Source organism: Chiloscyllium plagiosum, chromosome 31 (genome assembly GCF_004010195.1).
Source record: "Chiloscyllium plagiosum isolate BGI_BamShark_2017 chromosome 31, ASM401019v2, whole genome shotgun sequence".
NCBI classification, from domain to species: domain Eukaryota; kingdom Metazoa; phylum Chordata; class Chondrichthyes; order Orectolobiformes; family Hemiscylliidae; genus Chiloscyllium; species Chiloscyllium plagiosum.
In genome coordinates this window covers 2,269,312-2,282,406 of record NC_057740.1, presented here as the reverse complement: position 1 = coordinate 2,282,406, position 13,095 = coordinate 2,269,312, and the positions used below count along the sequence as shown (strand labels likewise).

The following is a 13,095-nucleotide window of genomic DNA, read 5'->3' as shown; positions in this document are numbered from 1 at the left end:
TCACACTGCAGCACAGACTAACTTCGGAAAACAGAGGAGAACCACCTATACAATGTATTCAAGAAGAACATACTCAAAAAATACAGTCCGCAGATTCCTCAAGAACAAACCACGACACGCAGACCAAACACAGCCAGAAACCCTAACCACCTTACCATACATCAAAGAAGTTTCAGAAATGACAGCCAGACTACTAAGACCCCTAGGAATCCTAGTAGCACACAAACTCACCAACACTCTCAAACAAAAACTAACAAACTTAAAAGACCCAGTATAACCCATGGACAAAACCAACGTCATCTACAAAATTCCATGCAAAGACTGCCACAAACACTACACGAACACCAGCTAGCCACAAAAAGACACGATCCTCTCTCCCTCGTAGCCCTACACACGGATGAAAAGAACCACCATTTCAACTGGGACAGGCTAAGCAAAGACATGACAGAGAATTCCTAGATCTAGATACCATCTATCAACCCCTCAGAAAACAAACAGGAAATGACATCCTGGGCAAACCCCAGGAACCCCCATCCAGGAGAAAGATATAAATAGAAAGCAGGAGACAACAGCTTCGCTTCACTTGGAGGTCGCCACTGATGATGTTACCTAGCCAGGTAATGAAACATCTGGATATTAAACCTACAGCTCAGCGAGTAAACCTACACCCTAAAGGTAATCATCCCTGTCTTATTTCTCAGCTAAACCTCCAATTTTGGTGTAATCTGCAAATTTACAAACCAGACCTCCTATCTTCACATCCAAATCATTTATATAAATAACGAAAAGCAGTGGACCCAGCTTGGATGCTTGTGGCACACCACTGATTCCAGGCCTCCAGTCTGAAAAGCAAATCTCCACCATCATCCTCTGTCTTCAGCCTTCAAACCAGTTGTATCCAAATAGCTAGTGCTGCATTCCATGTGATCCAACCTTGCTAACTAATCGAAGAGGAACCTTGTCAAACCCTGTTCATATAGGTCATGTCCACAGATCTGCCCTCATCAATCCACTTTGTTACCTCTTCGAAGAAAAACTCAATTAAGTTAGTGAAATATGATTTCACAGATGGAAGCACAGTTTTTGACCCCTTTTTAAGAAAGGATATAGTAGCATTAGAAGCAGTTCAGAAGAGATTCTCTAAGCTGATTCACAGGATGAGGGATTTACTTATCAGGAATGGCTAAAAGGTTTATCCTTCAGGTTTCAGAAGATTGAAAAATGAACTTATTGAAACTACACAAAATCCTGAGGGGATTGATAGAGTCATTGTTGAGAAAATGTTTCCACCAAAAGGGGACTCTCAAACTCGGGGAAAAGTTCCAGAATAGGGGACAATAACTGAAAACTGTAGGAGAAAAAAAATCCTTCACATCAGAGTATAGTGAATGTTTAGAAACCTATACTTAAGAGTTGAGGAGACTAGGTCACTGAAAGCATGTTAAAAAATAGTTAAGTAGAAATATTGGGCAGTTGAGGACCATGAAAAGCTGGCATGAAAGGTGAGTTGAAGTCGGGGGCTGATCAGCTTTGATCTTGTTGACTGGCGGGCAGGCTTGAGGGGCAGACGGACTACTATTTCTTATGATCGAGGTGGTTAAAATTATGCAATGATTTTGTAGGGTGGATATGGACCAACTGTGTTAATAAATCAGTGAGTCCATATATTTCAACATCCATTTGTGAATGGTGATAGACAAGCAGAGAACGCACTGGAGAAGTTTCCATAACTATCCCCATCCTCAAGTAAAGAAGAGCCCAATATATTAGTGTAAAACATTAATGCTGAAGCAGTCACAGCAATCTTCAGAAGTCTCAAACGAACGATCCATCTTAGCCACCCCAGTAGTCTTTAGCATCACAGATGCCAGTTTTCAGCCACTTTGATTCACTCAAGAAATTGCTGGAAGCACGAGATATTGCAAAGGCTATAGACTCCGACAACATTCCTGCAATAGTTCCAAAGAGTCTTGGCTCCAGGACCTTCTGCTCCCCCAACCAAGCTGTTCCAGGACAGTTACAACATTGGCATCTACTCGACAATGTAGAAAGTTTCCCCAGATGTGTTCTGTATTCAAAAAGCAGGACAAATCCAACTCAGCCAATTATCACCCAATCAGTCTACTCTCAGTCATGAGTAAAGTGATGGAAGGTGTCATCTACATATGATCAAGTAGCATCTACTAAGCAATGACCTACTCAGTGATCCCCAGTTTTGGTTCCATCAGAGCCATTCAGCTCCAGATGTCATTACAGCTTTGGTTCAAAAATGGATAAAAGAAGTGAATTCCAAAAGTGAAAAAAATTAGCTCGCAACAGTCATCATTGAGTTGAGGTAAGCATTTCTGGCATCATGCCTTCATTTGGGAAGCCTGATTGGTTCAATCCTAACAAAGATTGGGCCAAGAACATGTTATTTTCTCTGTGAAATGAAATTCTGGCCACAAACCATCTAAGTGAGAGACAGTTTAATTCTGTTTTTTGGGATATCATAGGCCAGCATGGTGGCACAGTGGGTAGTACTGCTGCCTCAGCACCAGGGATTCTAGTTCAATTCCACCCTTTGGCGACTCTGTGTAGAGTTTGCACATTCTCCCCATGTCTGTGTGGGCTTTCCTTGGGTGTCCTAGTTTCCTCCCACAGTGCAAAGATGTGCAGGTTAGGTGGATTGGCTAAAATGCACATGGTGCCAGGGGGTAGGTAGGGTAGGTGGATTAATCATGAGAAATATAGGATGACAGGGAATAGCTTGGTGGGGTTGGGTCTGGGTTAGATGCTTTGAGGGTTGGTCATAGAGTTGTAGCACAGAGACAGTCCCTTTGACCCAAACCGGCCAAAACGTCCACCACGCTAGACCCCAATTCCCTGCACTTGGCCCATACGCTTCCCATCCTTTCCTAGCCATGTATTTATCCAAACACCTTTTAAATGTTGTTGATGTATCCGTCTCAACCATTTCTGCATTGACGCACCACCCCCTTTGTAAAAACATTGCCCCTCAGGTTCCCTTTTATTTTCCCCTCTAATCTTAAACTGATACCATCTAGTCCTCAATTTCCCAAACCGGGAAAAAGACTGAGTGCATTCACCCTATCAAAGCCTTTCATAATCTTATACACTTCTATAGATTCCCCCATCAGTCTCCAATGTTCTAAAAGAAAAAAAAATCAGCCCACTGAGTCCAGGCAATACCCTTGTAAATTTCTTCTGCACGCTTTCCAGTTTCATTAGATCCTTCTCATAGCAAGGTGACCAATGTCCTATACAACTGCAACATAACTTCCCAACTTCTATACTCCCTGCCCTGATTGATGAAGGCCAGTGTGCCAAAAGCCACCTTCACTGCCCTGTCTACCTGTGACTCCATGTTCAGACAACGGTCCACCTGAACTCCAGGGTCCCTCCTCTGTTCCACTACACTCCTGATGGCCCTACCATTCACCATGAAACTCATTTCTTGATTTGACTTTCCAAAATACAAAACTCACACTTATGTATATTAAACTCCATTTGCCATTTCTCGACCCACTTTCCCAGCTGATCAAGGTTCTGTTGCAATTTCTGATAACCTTCCTCACTATACCACCTATCTTAGTATCATCAGCAAACTTACTGATCATTGATAGCGATAACAAACAGTAATGGGCCCAGCATCGACCCCTGAGGCATTCCACCAGTCACAAGTCTCCAGTCTGACAAGTATCCTTCCACTAGTACCCTCTGCTTCCTACATCAAGCCAACTATGTATCCAATTTGCCAGCTTGTTCTGGATTTCAGGCGATCTAACCCTCCAGAGCAGCCTACCACGCGGAACCCTATCAAAGGTCTTAGTGAAATCTATATAGCTTACGTCTATCACCCTGCTCTTGTCAACCCTCCTGGTTACTTCATCAAAGAGCTCTAACAAATTTGTGAAGAATGATCTCCCACTCATGAAACCATGCTGACTACTCCTAAACAAATCCTGTCTTTCCAAATGCATGTATATCTTATTTCTCAGAATATTCTCAAGTAATACCCACTGCAGATGTTAGACTTACTAATCTATAGTTCCCCTGCTTTCTTTACAGCCTTTCTTGAATAATGGCACAACATTCATTACCCTCCAGTTTTACAGGACCTCACCAGTTGCTAACAATGATGCAAAAATATTAGCCAGGTACCCTACAATATATCTTTTCTAGCCTCTTGCAGTGTTCTTGGATATACCTGGTCAGGACCAGGAGATTTATCCACTTTCATACATGCTAATACATCCAATACCTCCTCTACCACGATCAGGACTGTCCCCAAGATAGCACCACTAACTTCTCCAAGTTCCCAAGTCCTCATGTCTTTCTCCATGATAAACGCAGAGGAGAAATATTCATTGAGGACCTCACCCATCTCCTGTGGTTCTACACATCCATGTCCACTTTGGCCCTCAAGGGGTCCTATTCTCTCTCGAGTTATTCTTTTTCCTTTAACATACTTAAAGAACGTCTTTGATTCACCCTAATCTTCTCAGCCAAGGTTACCTCGTGCCCTCTGTTCACCCTCCTGATTTCCTTCTTCAGTAAGCCCTTGTATACCTCTAGGGATTCCCTTGTTCCTAGCTGCCTGTACCTGAGCCAAATCTCCTTTTTTTTTTCTGGTCAATGCCTCAATATCTTGTCATCCACGGTTCCCTATTCCTGCCAACCTTGCCCTTGACCCTCACAGGAACTTATAGACCTTGATCTCTAACTATCTCACTTTTAAAGGTTTCCAACTTGCCAGAGGTCCCTTTGCCTGCAGATAAACTACTCCAATAAATCCCTACAAATTCCTGTCTAATTCCATCAAAATTCACCTTATCTCAATTTAGAACTTGAACCTGTGGACCAGTTTTGTCCCTCTCCAGAACTATTTTAAAATTAATTGAACTTTGGTCACTGGTCTCAAAGCATTAGCCCACAGTCACCTCCATCACCTGTCCTGCTCTATTTCCCAAGAGCCGGATGAGTTTTGCCTATCCCGCATAGGACCCTCTATATACTGATTGAGGAAACTTTCCTGAACACACTTAAATTCCACCCCATCTTAAACTCTCAACCCTCTGGCAGTCCCAGTCTGTGTTGGGAAAATTAAAATCCCCTACTCTGACAATTCTATTGCTCCTGTAAGTCTCCCCAACCTCCCTGCATGTTTGTTCCTCTAATTCCCATTGACTCTTCAGGAGCCTACTGTATAATCACAATAATGTCACTGTCCCATTCTTATTTTTTACCTCCACCCACAAAGCCTCACTGGATGGTCCATCTGACTACTGCAGTAATACTTGCCTTAATCAAAAATGCAATTTCCCTTCCCTCCTCCCACCACCTCTGTCCCATCTAAAGCATCTGTATCCTGGCACATTAAGCTGCCAGTCCTGTCCCTCCCTTAGCCATGTTTCTTTCATAGCTATAATATCCCAGTCCCACATACCTATATACACCCTGACCTGTCAGCCTTCTTGCATTGAAATTAATGTAATTTAATCCAACAGGCATCCCTTGCTTCCTATCGAATTCCAGCCGGTCTCTTCAACTTACCATTTCTGATTATGGTATCTCCTTCCAGCCTCATACCTGCCTACCCTGCTGTGGAGGATCCCAAGTTGGTGCGGACTTGATGGGGCGAATAACCTGCTTCCACACTGTAAGGATTCTATGATTCCTTGTAAGTAACTACAATAAATCTAAATATTTTAAATGACATGTTCACTTTAATCAATTCATGCCTTATTTTAACTTCTCCTCTATAGCTAGAATTAGTTTAATCTCTTGACTAGCTATTTATATTTCATTATTTGCAACAGATATTTATTTGCATGTTTTGGGTGCTTAAGACAGATGGAAGAATTCATGTTACACTGCCTTATCTACAATCCTGGAAATGTGTTGCTGGAAAAGCGCAGCAGGTCAGGCAGCATCCAGGGAACAGGAGAATCGACGTTTCGGGCATAAGCCCTTCTTCAGGAAGGGCTTATGCCCGAAACGTCGATTCTCCTGTTCCCTGGATGCTGCCTGACCTGCTGCGCTTTTCCAGCAACACATTTCCAGCTCTGATCTCCAGCATCTGCAGACCTCACTTTCTCCTTATCTACAATCCATCAAGCTTCATGCTTCAAGAATTTCTCCTGAAGATGTTTCCTGAAGAAGGGCCTGTGCCCGAAACGTCGAATCTCCTGTTCCCTGGATGCTGCCTGACCTGCTGTGCTGTTCCAGCAATAAAGTTTCAACTTTGATCTCCAGCATCTGCAGACCTCACTTTCTCCTCAAGAATTTCTCCTCAAGCTTACTGTATTAGGCTACAAATTTTCCAGGTAAATGCTCTTCAGCAAAAGAACAGCGATTATTTTTCCTGGAATATTAGCCTATATGAAGTGGTGGGTGGGGGACAGACAGAATTGGAACGATGTTTTTAACCCTTTCCCGCACAAATTAATCAAGCCCACTGTTCATTTATTTGTATTAATCATTCCTACTGGAATATTATTAGAAGCAGATAGCCGTCATTAGATTACTCAAATGTAGTTAATGGTCAGAGACATTTGGCCTTTTATTTGCACAATTTTGTCAAATATTTAATGGTCAAACATACAATGGAATAAAAGGGCGCACACAGAAACCAGCTGTGCCACAACAAAAAAAATGTAATGCTATTAAAATGGAAGAAACATACAAAAATAGACTACTACAAATGGTCCTGTATGGGATTTCATTATCCATTAGTTTCACAAGCTAAGGTGGTAAGTTTTCTTCATATTTGCTGCGACGTTATTGCATATAGAGTCAGAATTCTACAGCACAGAAACAGACTCTGTGATCCAACTCGTCTGCGCCAACTAGACAACCCCATTCGCCCCATCAAGTCCGCACCAACTTGGGATCCTCCACAGCAGGGTAGGCAAGTATGGGTGGCACGGTGGCACAGTGTTTAGCACTGCTGCCTCACAGCGCCTGAGACCCGGGTTCAATTCCCGCCTCAGGCGACTGACTGTGTGGAGTTTGCACATTCTCCCCGTGTCTGCGTGGGTTTCCTCCGGGTGCTCCGGTTTCCTCCCACTGTCCAAAGATGTGCAGGTCAGGTGAACTGGCCATGCTAAATTGCCCGTAGTGTTAGGTAAGGGGTAAATGTAGGGATATGGGTGGGTTGCGCTTCGGCGGGTCGGTGTGGACATGTTGGGCCGAAGGGCCTGTTTCCACACTGTAATCTAATCTAATCTAATCTAAACCCAATCTGACCTAGTCCCATTTGCCAGCATTTGGGCCACATCCCTCTCAATCCTTCCTATTCATATACCTATCCAGATGCCTTTAAAATGTTGTAAATTCACCAGTTTCCACTATTTCCTCTGACAGCTTGCTCCATATATGCACTACCTCTGCATGAAAAAAAGTTACCCCTCTGGTCCTTCTTAAATCTTTCCCCTCCCACCTTGAACCTATGCTTTCTAGTTTGGGACTCCCCGACCCTAGGAAAAAGGCCTTGGCTATTCATGCCCCTCATGATTTTCTAAACCTCTTGAAGGTCACCCTCAGCCAGGGAAAAAAGTCCTCTCCTATTCAGCCTCTCCCCACAGCTAAGCCCTCCAACTCTGGCAATACCCCTTTTCTGCACCCTCTCAATTTTAACATCTTTTTCTATAGAAGGGGGACCAGAATTATACACAGTATTCTAAAAGCTACCTCACCAATGTCCTGTACAGCCACAACATGACATCCCAAATCCTATATTCAATGTTTTGACCAATGAAGGAAAGTGAGAGAAAGCGTGCTATCTGCCTTAATCACTGTCTATAACTCCAATTTTCAAGGAACTGTGTACCTGCACTTCAGATCTCTTTGTTCAGCAGCACTTCCCAGGGCCCTACCCTTAACCATTTACGTTCTGCCCTTGTTTGCCTTACCAAAACGCAACAACTCACATTAAACTTCATCTGCCACTCCTCAGACCACTGGCCCATCTGATGATCTGCTGTATTTCTGTATGCCCTCATACATACATTCTACGCAGATAGATAACTTTCTTCACTGTGCACCACACCATTTTGCTGTATTTTGGTATCATCTGCTAACTTACTAACCATACCCCCTACATTCATATACAAATCATTTATACAAAATGACAAAAAGCAGCAAACCAAATACCGATCCTTGTGGCACACCACTGGTCACACCGCCTCCAGTCTGAAAAGCAACCCTGTTCCTTATTTTCAATTTTATATCAGTTTGGCTTGCTCCCCCCGGATCCCATGTGATCTAACCTTATTAACCAATCTACCATGCAGAACTTTGTCTAATGCTTTGCTGAAGTCCATATTGGCATCTAATGCTCTGCCTTCATCGATCTTCTTTGGACTTCTTCAAAAACAAAAACTGATCAGTCCTTGCCATTCCAACAACTTGTTGGAACCCCCTCCAATAACTTATCCACCACTGACGCAAGGCTCACCAATCTATAGCTCCCTGGCTTTTCCTTACAGCCTTTCTTAAATCATGGCATGTTTTCCAACTGCTAGTCTTCCGCCATCTCCTTCATAGCTGTCATGATACAGATATCTCAGCAAGGAATCTGGCAATCTCTTCCCAAGCTTCCTACAAAGTTTTAGTACAATTCTGCTATAATGTGCGTTTCTTTAATGCGAATTAGCTATAACGTAATTGGAGAATTTTGATCATTATTTGTAGAACACAAACTTTCCTTACCTGTATTGGTTATAAAGCAATTCTGGCCCAATGCTTTAAATGGGGGTACTATTACGCAATTTTCTTGTAATACAGGATTACATGGGAACAGAACTATCACGTTATATCAAAATAGACTGTAAACATCTCGAGCATGACGTCATTATATGGAATGGATGTGTGAAGTCATACATAAACACAGCATTAGGCGTATGTGTTGGGGTGCGCAAGCTTTTGAAATGGGGTTCAGCAGCAGAGAGTCAGGATGCATGGGGTGGCGGCGGGGGGGCAGCGAAAATCAGAGGTGAAGGTTGGAGGGATCGGGGAAAAAGAAAAGAATCGTGGCTGGGAGGAGAAAGAATCAGAGGGTACAGGGAAGTGAAGCAGGGGGCACAAGTGGATGGGGAGGAGATGATAGAGAAGAGAGACAGAGATTGAAGAAGGAGAGCAAGAAAGAAGTGAAGTCCTACCATTGAACGCTTGATACATGTATCCTCCAGTTTTTTCAGCATCTGAAACTGCTGCACGTAGTTTTGGCATAAGAAATCTTCCATGCACTTTGAGTGAATGAGATCTTAACTGTTCAATTATTGGGGTGGAGTACGAACACCTGGGGCATCTGTAGTTTCCACCTTCTGCAACATCCATATAGAAAAATTACATTCAACTTTAAAGAATTATGTACCACTTTATTCACAATTATATTTTCCTCAAAATTAATCTGATAAAAATTAATAGTCCTTTCAACAATTCCAACAAAACTGAATTTTCAAGTGTTCATGTATCATATACCAACTTTGGCCGAGAGACATAACTCAAGAAAAATATAAGTACCTAATGTATCAATAACAATTATTGCAGGTAATTCTGTGCAGTAATACTATTGCAAGCAGTTTAGTTCAGTAACTTCCCTCAGGCAGAACAGCTTTATATAATCTTTAAAATTAGCCAAACTTAATGCAAGTTAAAACTTGATGACAATCCTAAGCAAGAAGTCAAAATACCTGAACTAGTAATCTGGATGTCACGTTTAAAGCCACCTTTTCTTTTTCTAAATTGGGGAAAAAGGAAGAAATAATTAGCTTTTCACACATAATTCAAGGCCCCTCTTAACCCTTCAGATGTATTTTTAAAAGTACAATATATTATCTAAATGGAAAAAGCTGACAAGCTCTGAGATGCAAAGGGGTCTGGATGTCCATGTGTAAAAAAAATGTTAGTATGCTGGTACAGCAAGTAATTAGGAAAGCTAATAGAATATTATCGTTTATTGCAAGAGGAGTTGAATACAAAGTGAGGGAGATTATACTTCAGTTATTCAGGGCACTGATGAAACTATATCTGGAGTACTGTGTGTAGTATTCGTCTCCTTATTTAAGGAGGATGTGATTGCATTGGATGCAATTCCAAAAATGTTTGCCAGAACAAAACCTGGAATCAGTAGGTTTCTCTTATAAGAGGTAAAAACAATGACTGCAGATGCTGGAAACCAGATTCTGGATCAGTGGTGCTGGAAGAGCACCACAATTCAGGCAGCATCCGACGAGCAGCAAAATCGACATTTCGGGCAAAAGCCCTTCATCAGGAATGAATTCCTGATGAAGGGCTTTTGCCCGAAACGTCAATTTTTGCTGCTCGTCGGATGCTGCCTGAATTGCTGTGCTCTTCCAGCACCACTGATCCAGGTTTCTCTTATAAGACAAGGTTAGATGATGGTTGGATCAATTGGAGATTATAAAAGATATGACTGGATTGAAATGTAAAATATCCTGAAAGGGCTTGACAGGATGGATGTGGAAAGGTTACTTCCTGATGTGGAAAGATTGCTTCCTGTTGTGGAAGAATCTCAAACTAGTGATCACTGTTTCAAAACAGAGATTGCCTATTTAAAGCAGAAATTGAAAAAAATCTTTTTCCTTACGAAAAGTTGTAAATCTTGGAGCTCTTTCTCAAAAGGTGGTGGAAGCAGTCTTAACTTTTTAAAAGGCACAGTTGGATGGGTTCTTAGCAAGGGGGTAAAAGGTTATCAGAAATGTGCAGGAATCTGATATAATGATCTGACTGAATGGTGCAGCAAGTTCAAGGGGTTAAGTGGCCTAAATCTGCTCCTAATTTGAATATCCATGTCAGTATTATTGAAAGATCTTCCAAATGCTTTAAACGGTTTTAGTTCATCTTCCCAACTTGACTGCATGCAGAAAGATTTAAAATTGTACATTTTTAGATTCTGCAAACAAACTGCTTCCTTCAATTTCATAAATGAAGTCCGTTGGTTGTACTAAACTGAAGAGACAACGAGAGCGAGTGCAAGAACAAGAGCGAGGGTGAGCTAGACATTTGACCAAGGCTTTATGTGTTGCAGTCATCAGTCTAAACTCAAGAAGCCAAATTTCAAAATTACAACCATAAAAGGGGCCAGATTGTTGCCACAAAGAAAGCAACAGCTAACATTTTTAAAAAAAATTCATTCATGGATCACGGGCATTGCTAGCTGAACCAGCATTCATTGCTCATCCTTTGAGATGGTGATGGTAAGGTAAGGTACCTTCATTTGCCATGGGCAGAATCACTTCACCATTGGGGAGAGAGTTCCAGGACTTTGATCCAGTGACACTGAAAGAATAATGATGTGTTTTCAAGTCAGGATAGTGAGTGGCTTGAAGGGGAAATTGCAAGTTCCCATATATCTTCTGAAGAATATTCTGAAGAATCTTCTGATTCCTGAAGGGCTTATGCCCGAAACGTCGATTCTCCTGTTCCTTGGATGCTGCCTGACCTGCTGCACTTTTCCAGCAACACATTTTCAGCCGATATATCTTCTTTCCTTTTCCTCAAATGGCAGTAGTGTGGGTTTGAAAGGTTTTGTCTAAGGAGCCAGAGTGAATTTTTGAAGTTCATTTTGTAGATAGCGCCCATTGTATTTCTGAGTATTAGTGGTGGAGAGACTGAATGTTTTGAGATGTTTGTGGAACCACAAGCTTCCCAAGCTACTAGACAATTTGAATGTATTTATTCCATTTGTAGAGATTGGGTTCTGGCAAATGAATGAGTGCTGTTTTCATAAACTGAAAGTGTGTCACATTGAGGTCAGTTGTTTTCTGAAGTCTATTGTTAGACTTAAGATTCTTCACCAACTACCGCCCATTTACAAGAGTTACAACTAACGTAAGACAGTTTATGTTGGTCAAGTATGCTCTGTGCTCTGCCTATTACAAACAAGCAAACATTTTTTAATTTGTTATGGACAAGCTCAGGCTCCTTCAAAATATTTTAAGAAGGTAACCTTTAAAGGCAGACATAAAAAGTGGATATTCCAGTAGGGATGCAGCTCACTCAGTTTCAAGCAAAACAGAATTTAATTAAACACTACACTTGAAACACAAACAAAGGAAAACAGAATTTAGAATATCAATCCAACCAACTCAAAATTGCAACTTAAAGCAGTTCCAATTCCCAGAACATCCCAAAAACACACCCCTTAACAAATAGTAAATTCAAATACAGATCCTTATAGGCAGGAGAGGTTTCAGAGAAAGTTTAGTCAAGAAGTATCTGCGGAAGCATGGAACCTCTTTTCATTGTAGCTGCGTCTCTGCTACCAGGAGTTTTCTGACTGCCTGTTATAACTAAACCAAACTAGAAAATAAAAACTGAATTGGGAGAACTAGCCAAGTCCCTGCCACTGTTCAAAGCAACCATTTCCACAGAAATCCACATCTCTGTCCTTACAACCCCTCTTGGAAAAAAAACTAAGGGCAAATAACCTCATTAAAGAGGCAGGATCATCACACTTCCCCCTTAAGAAAGAAACAAACCATCAATATACAAAGATGGCTTCATTTTAAAAATCCCTTAGTCTTACACTGTCAGTACACTACAATACATATACATTACATCGACTACAACCATTTAAACCTGCAATACTACATTCTATTTCCATCCATTTACTCCTGTCACCAAATGCCTCAGTTTCTCATCCAAGTCTCCACAATGCATCGGCATCACATTTTCTTGCCTTGCCACATGTACAATTTTCAAACTGAATGGCTGTATAAATGAGCTCCATCTAAACAGTCAGGAATGTTTGTCCTTAAATTTCTCCAAAAATTTTAATGGGTTATAAATCAGTATATACGATTGTCTCAGACACATTACTGATGAACGCTGCTGAAAATGTGTTACTGGAAAAGCACAGCAGGTCAGGCAGCATCCAAGGAACAGGAGAATCGACGTTTCGGGCATAAGCCCTTCTTCAGGAATGAGGAAAGTGTGTCCAGCAGGCTAAGATAAAAGGTAGGGAGGAGGGACTTGGGGGAGGGGTGTTGGAAATGCGATAGGTGGAAGGAGGCCAAGGTGAGGGTGATAGGCTGGAGTGGGGTGGGGGCGGAGAGGTCAGGAAGA

At 41.8% G+C, this 13,095-nt stretch overlaps 1 protein-coding gene across 2 annotated transcripts in view; it reads right to left on the bottom strand.

Moving 5' to 3' along the window:
• LOC122565140 (zinc finger protein 462-like) overlaps nt 1-13,095 on the bottom strand; it is a 93,858-nt gene that overhangs the window by 32,341 nt on the left and 48,422 nt on the right. For both annotated transcript variants that reach the window (XM_043720803.1, XM_043720804.1), the window contains 2 exons: nt 9,699-9,745; nt 9,165-9,329 (listed from right to left, as the gene is read on the bottom strand). In XM_043720803.1, coding sequence (XP_043576738.1) covers nt 9,165-9,329; nt 9,699-9,745 — 212 coding nt within the window. The remainder of the gene's footprint in view (nt 1-9,164; nt 9,330-9,698; nt 9,746-13,095) is intronic.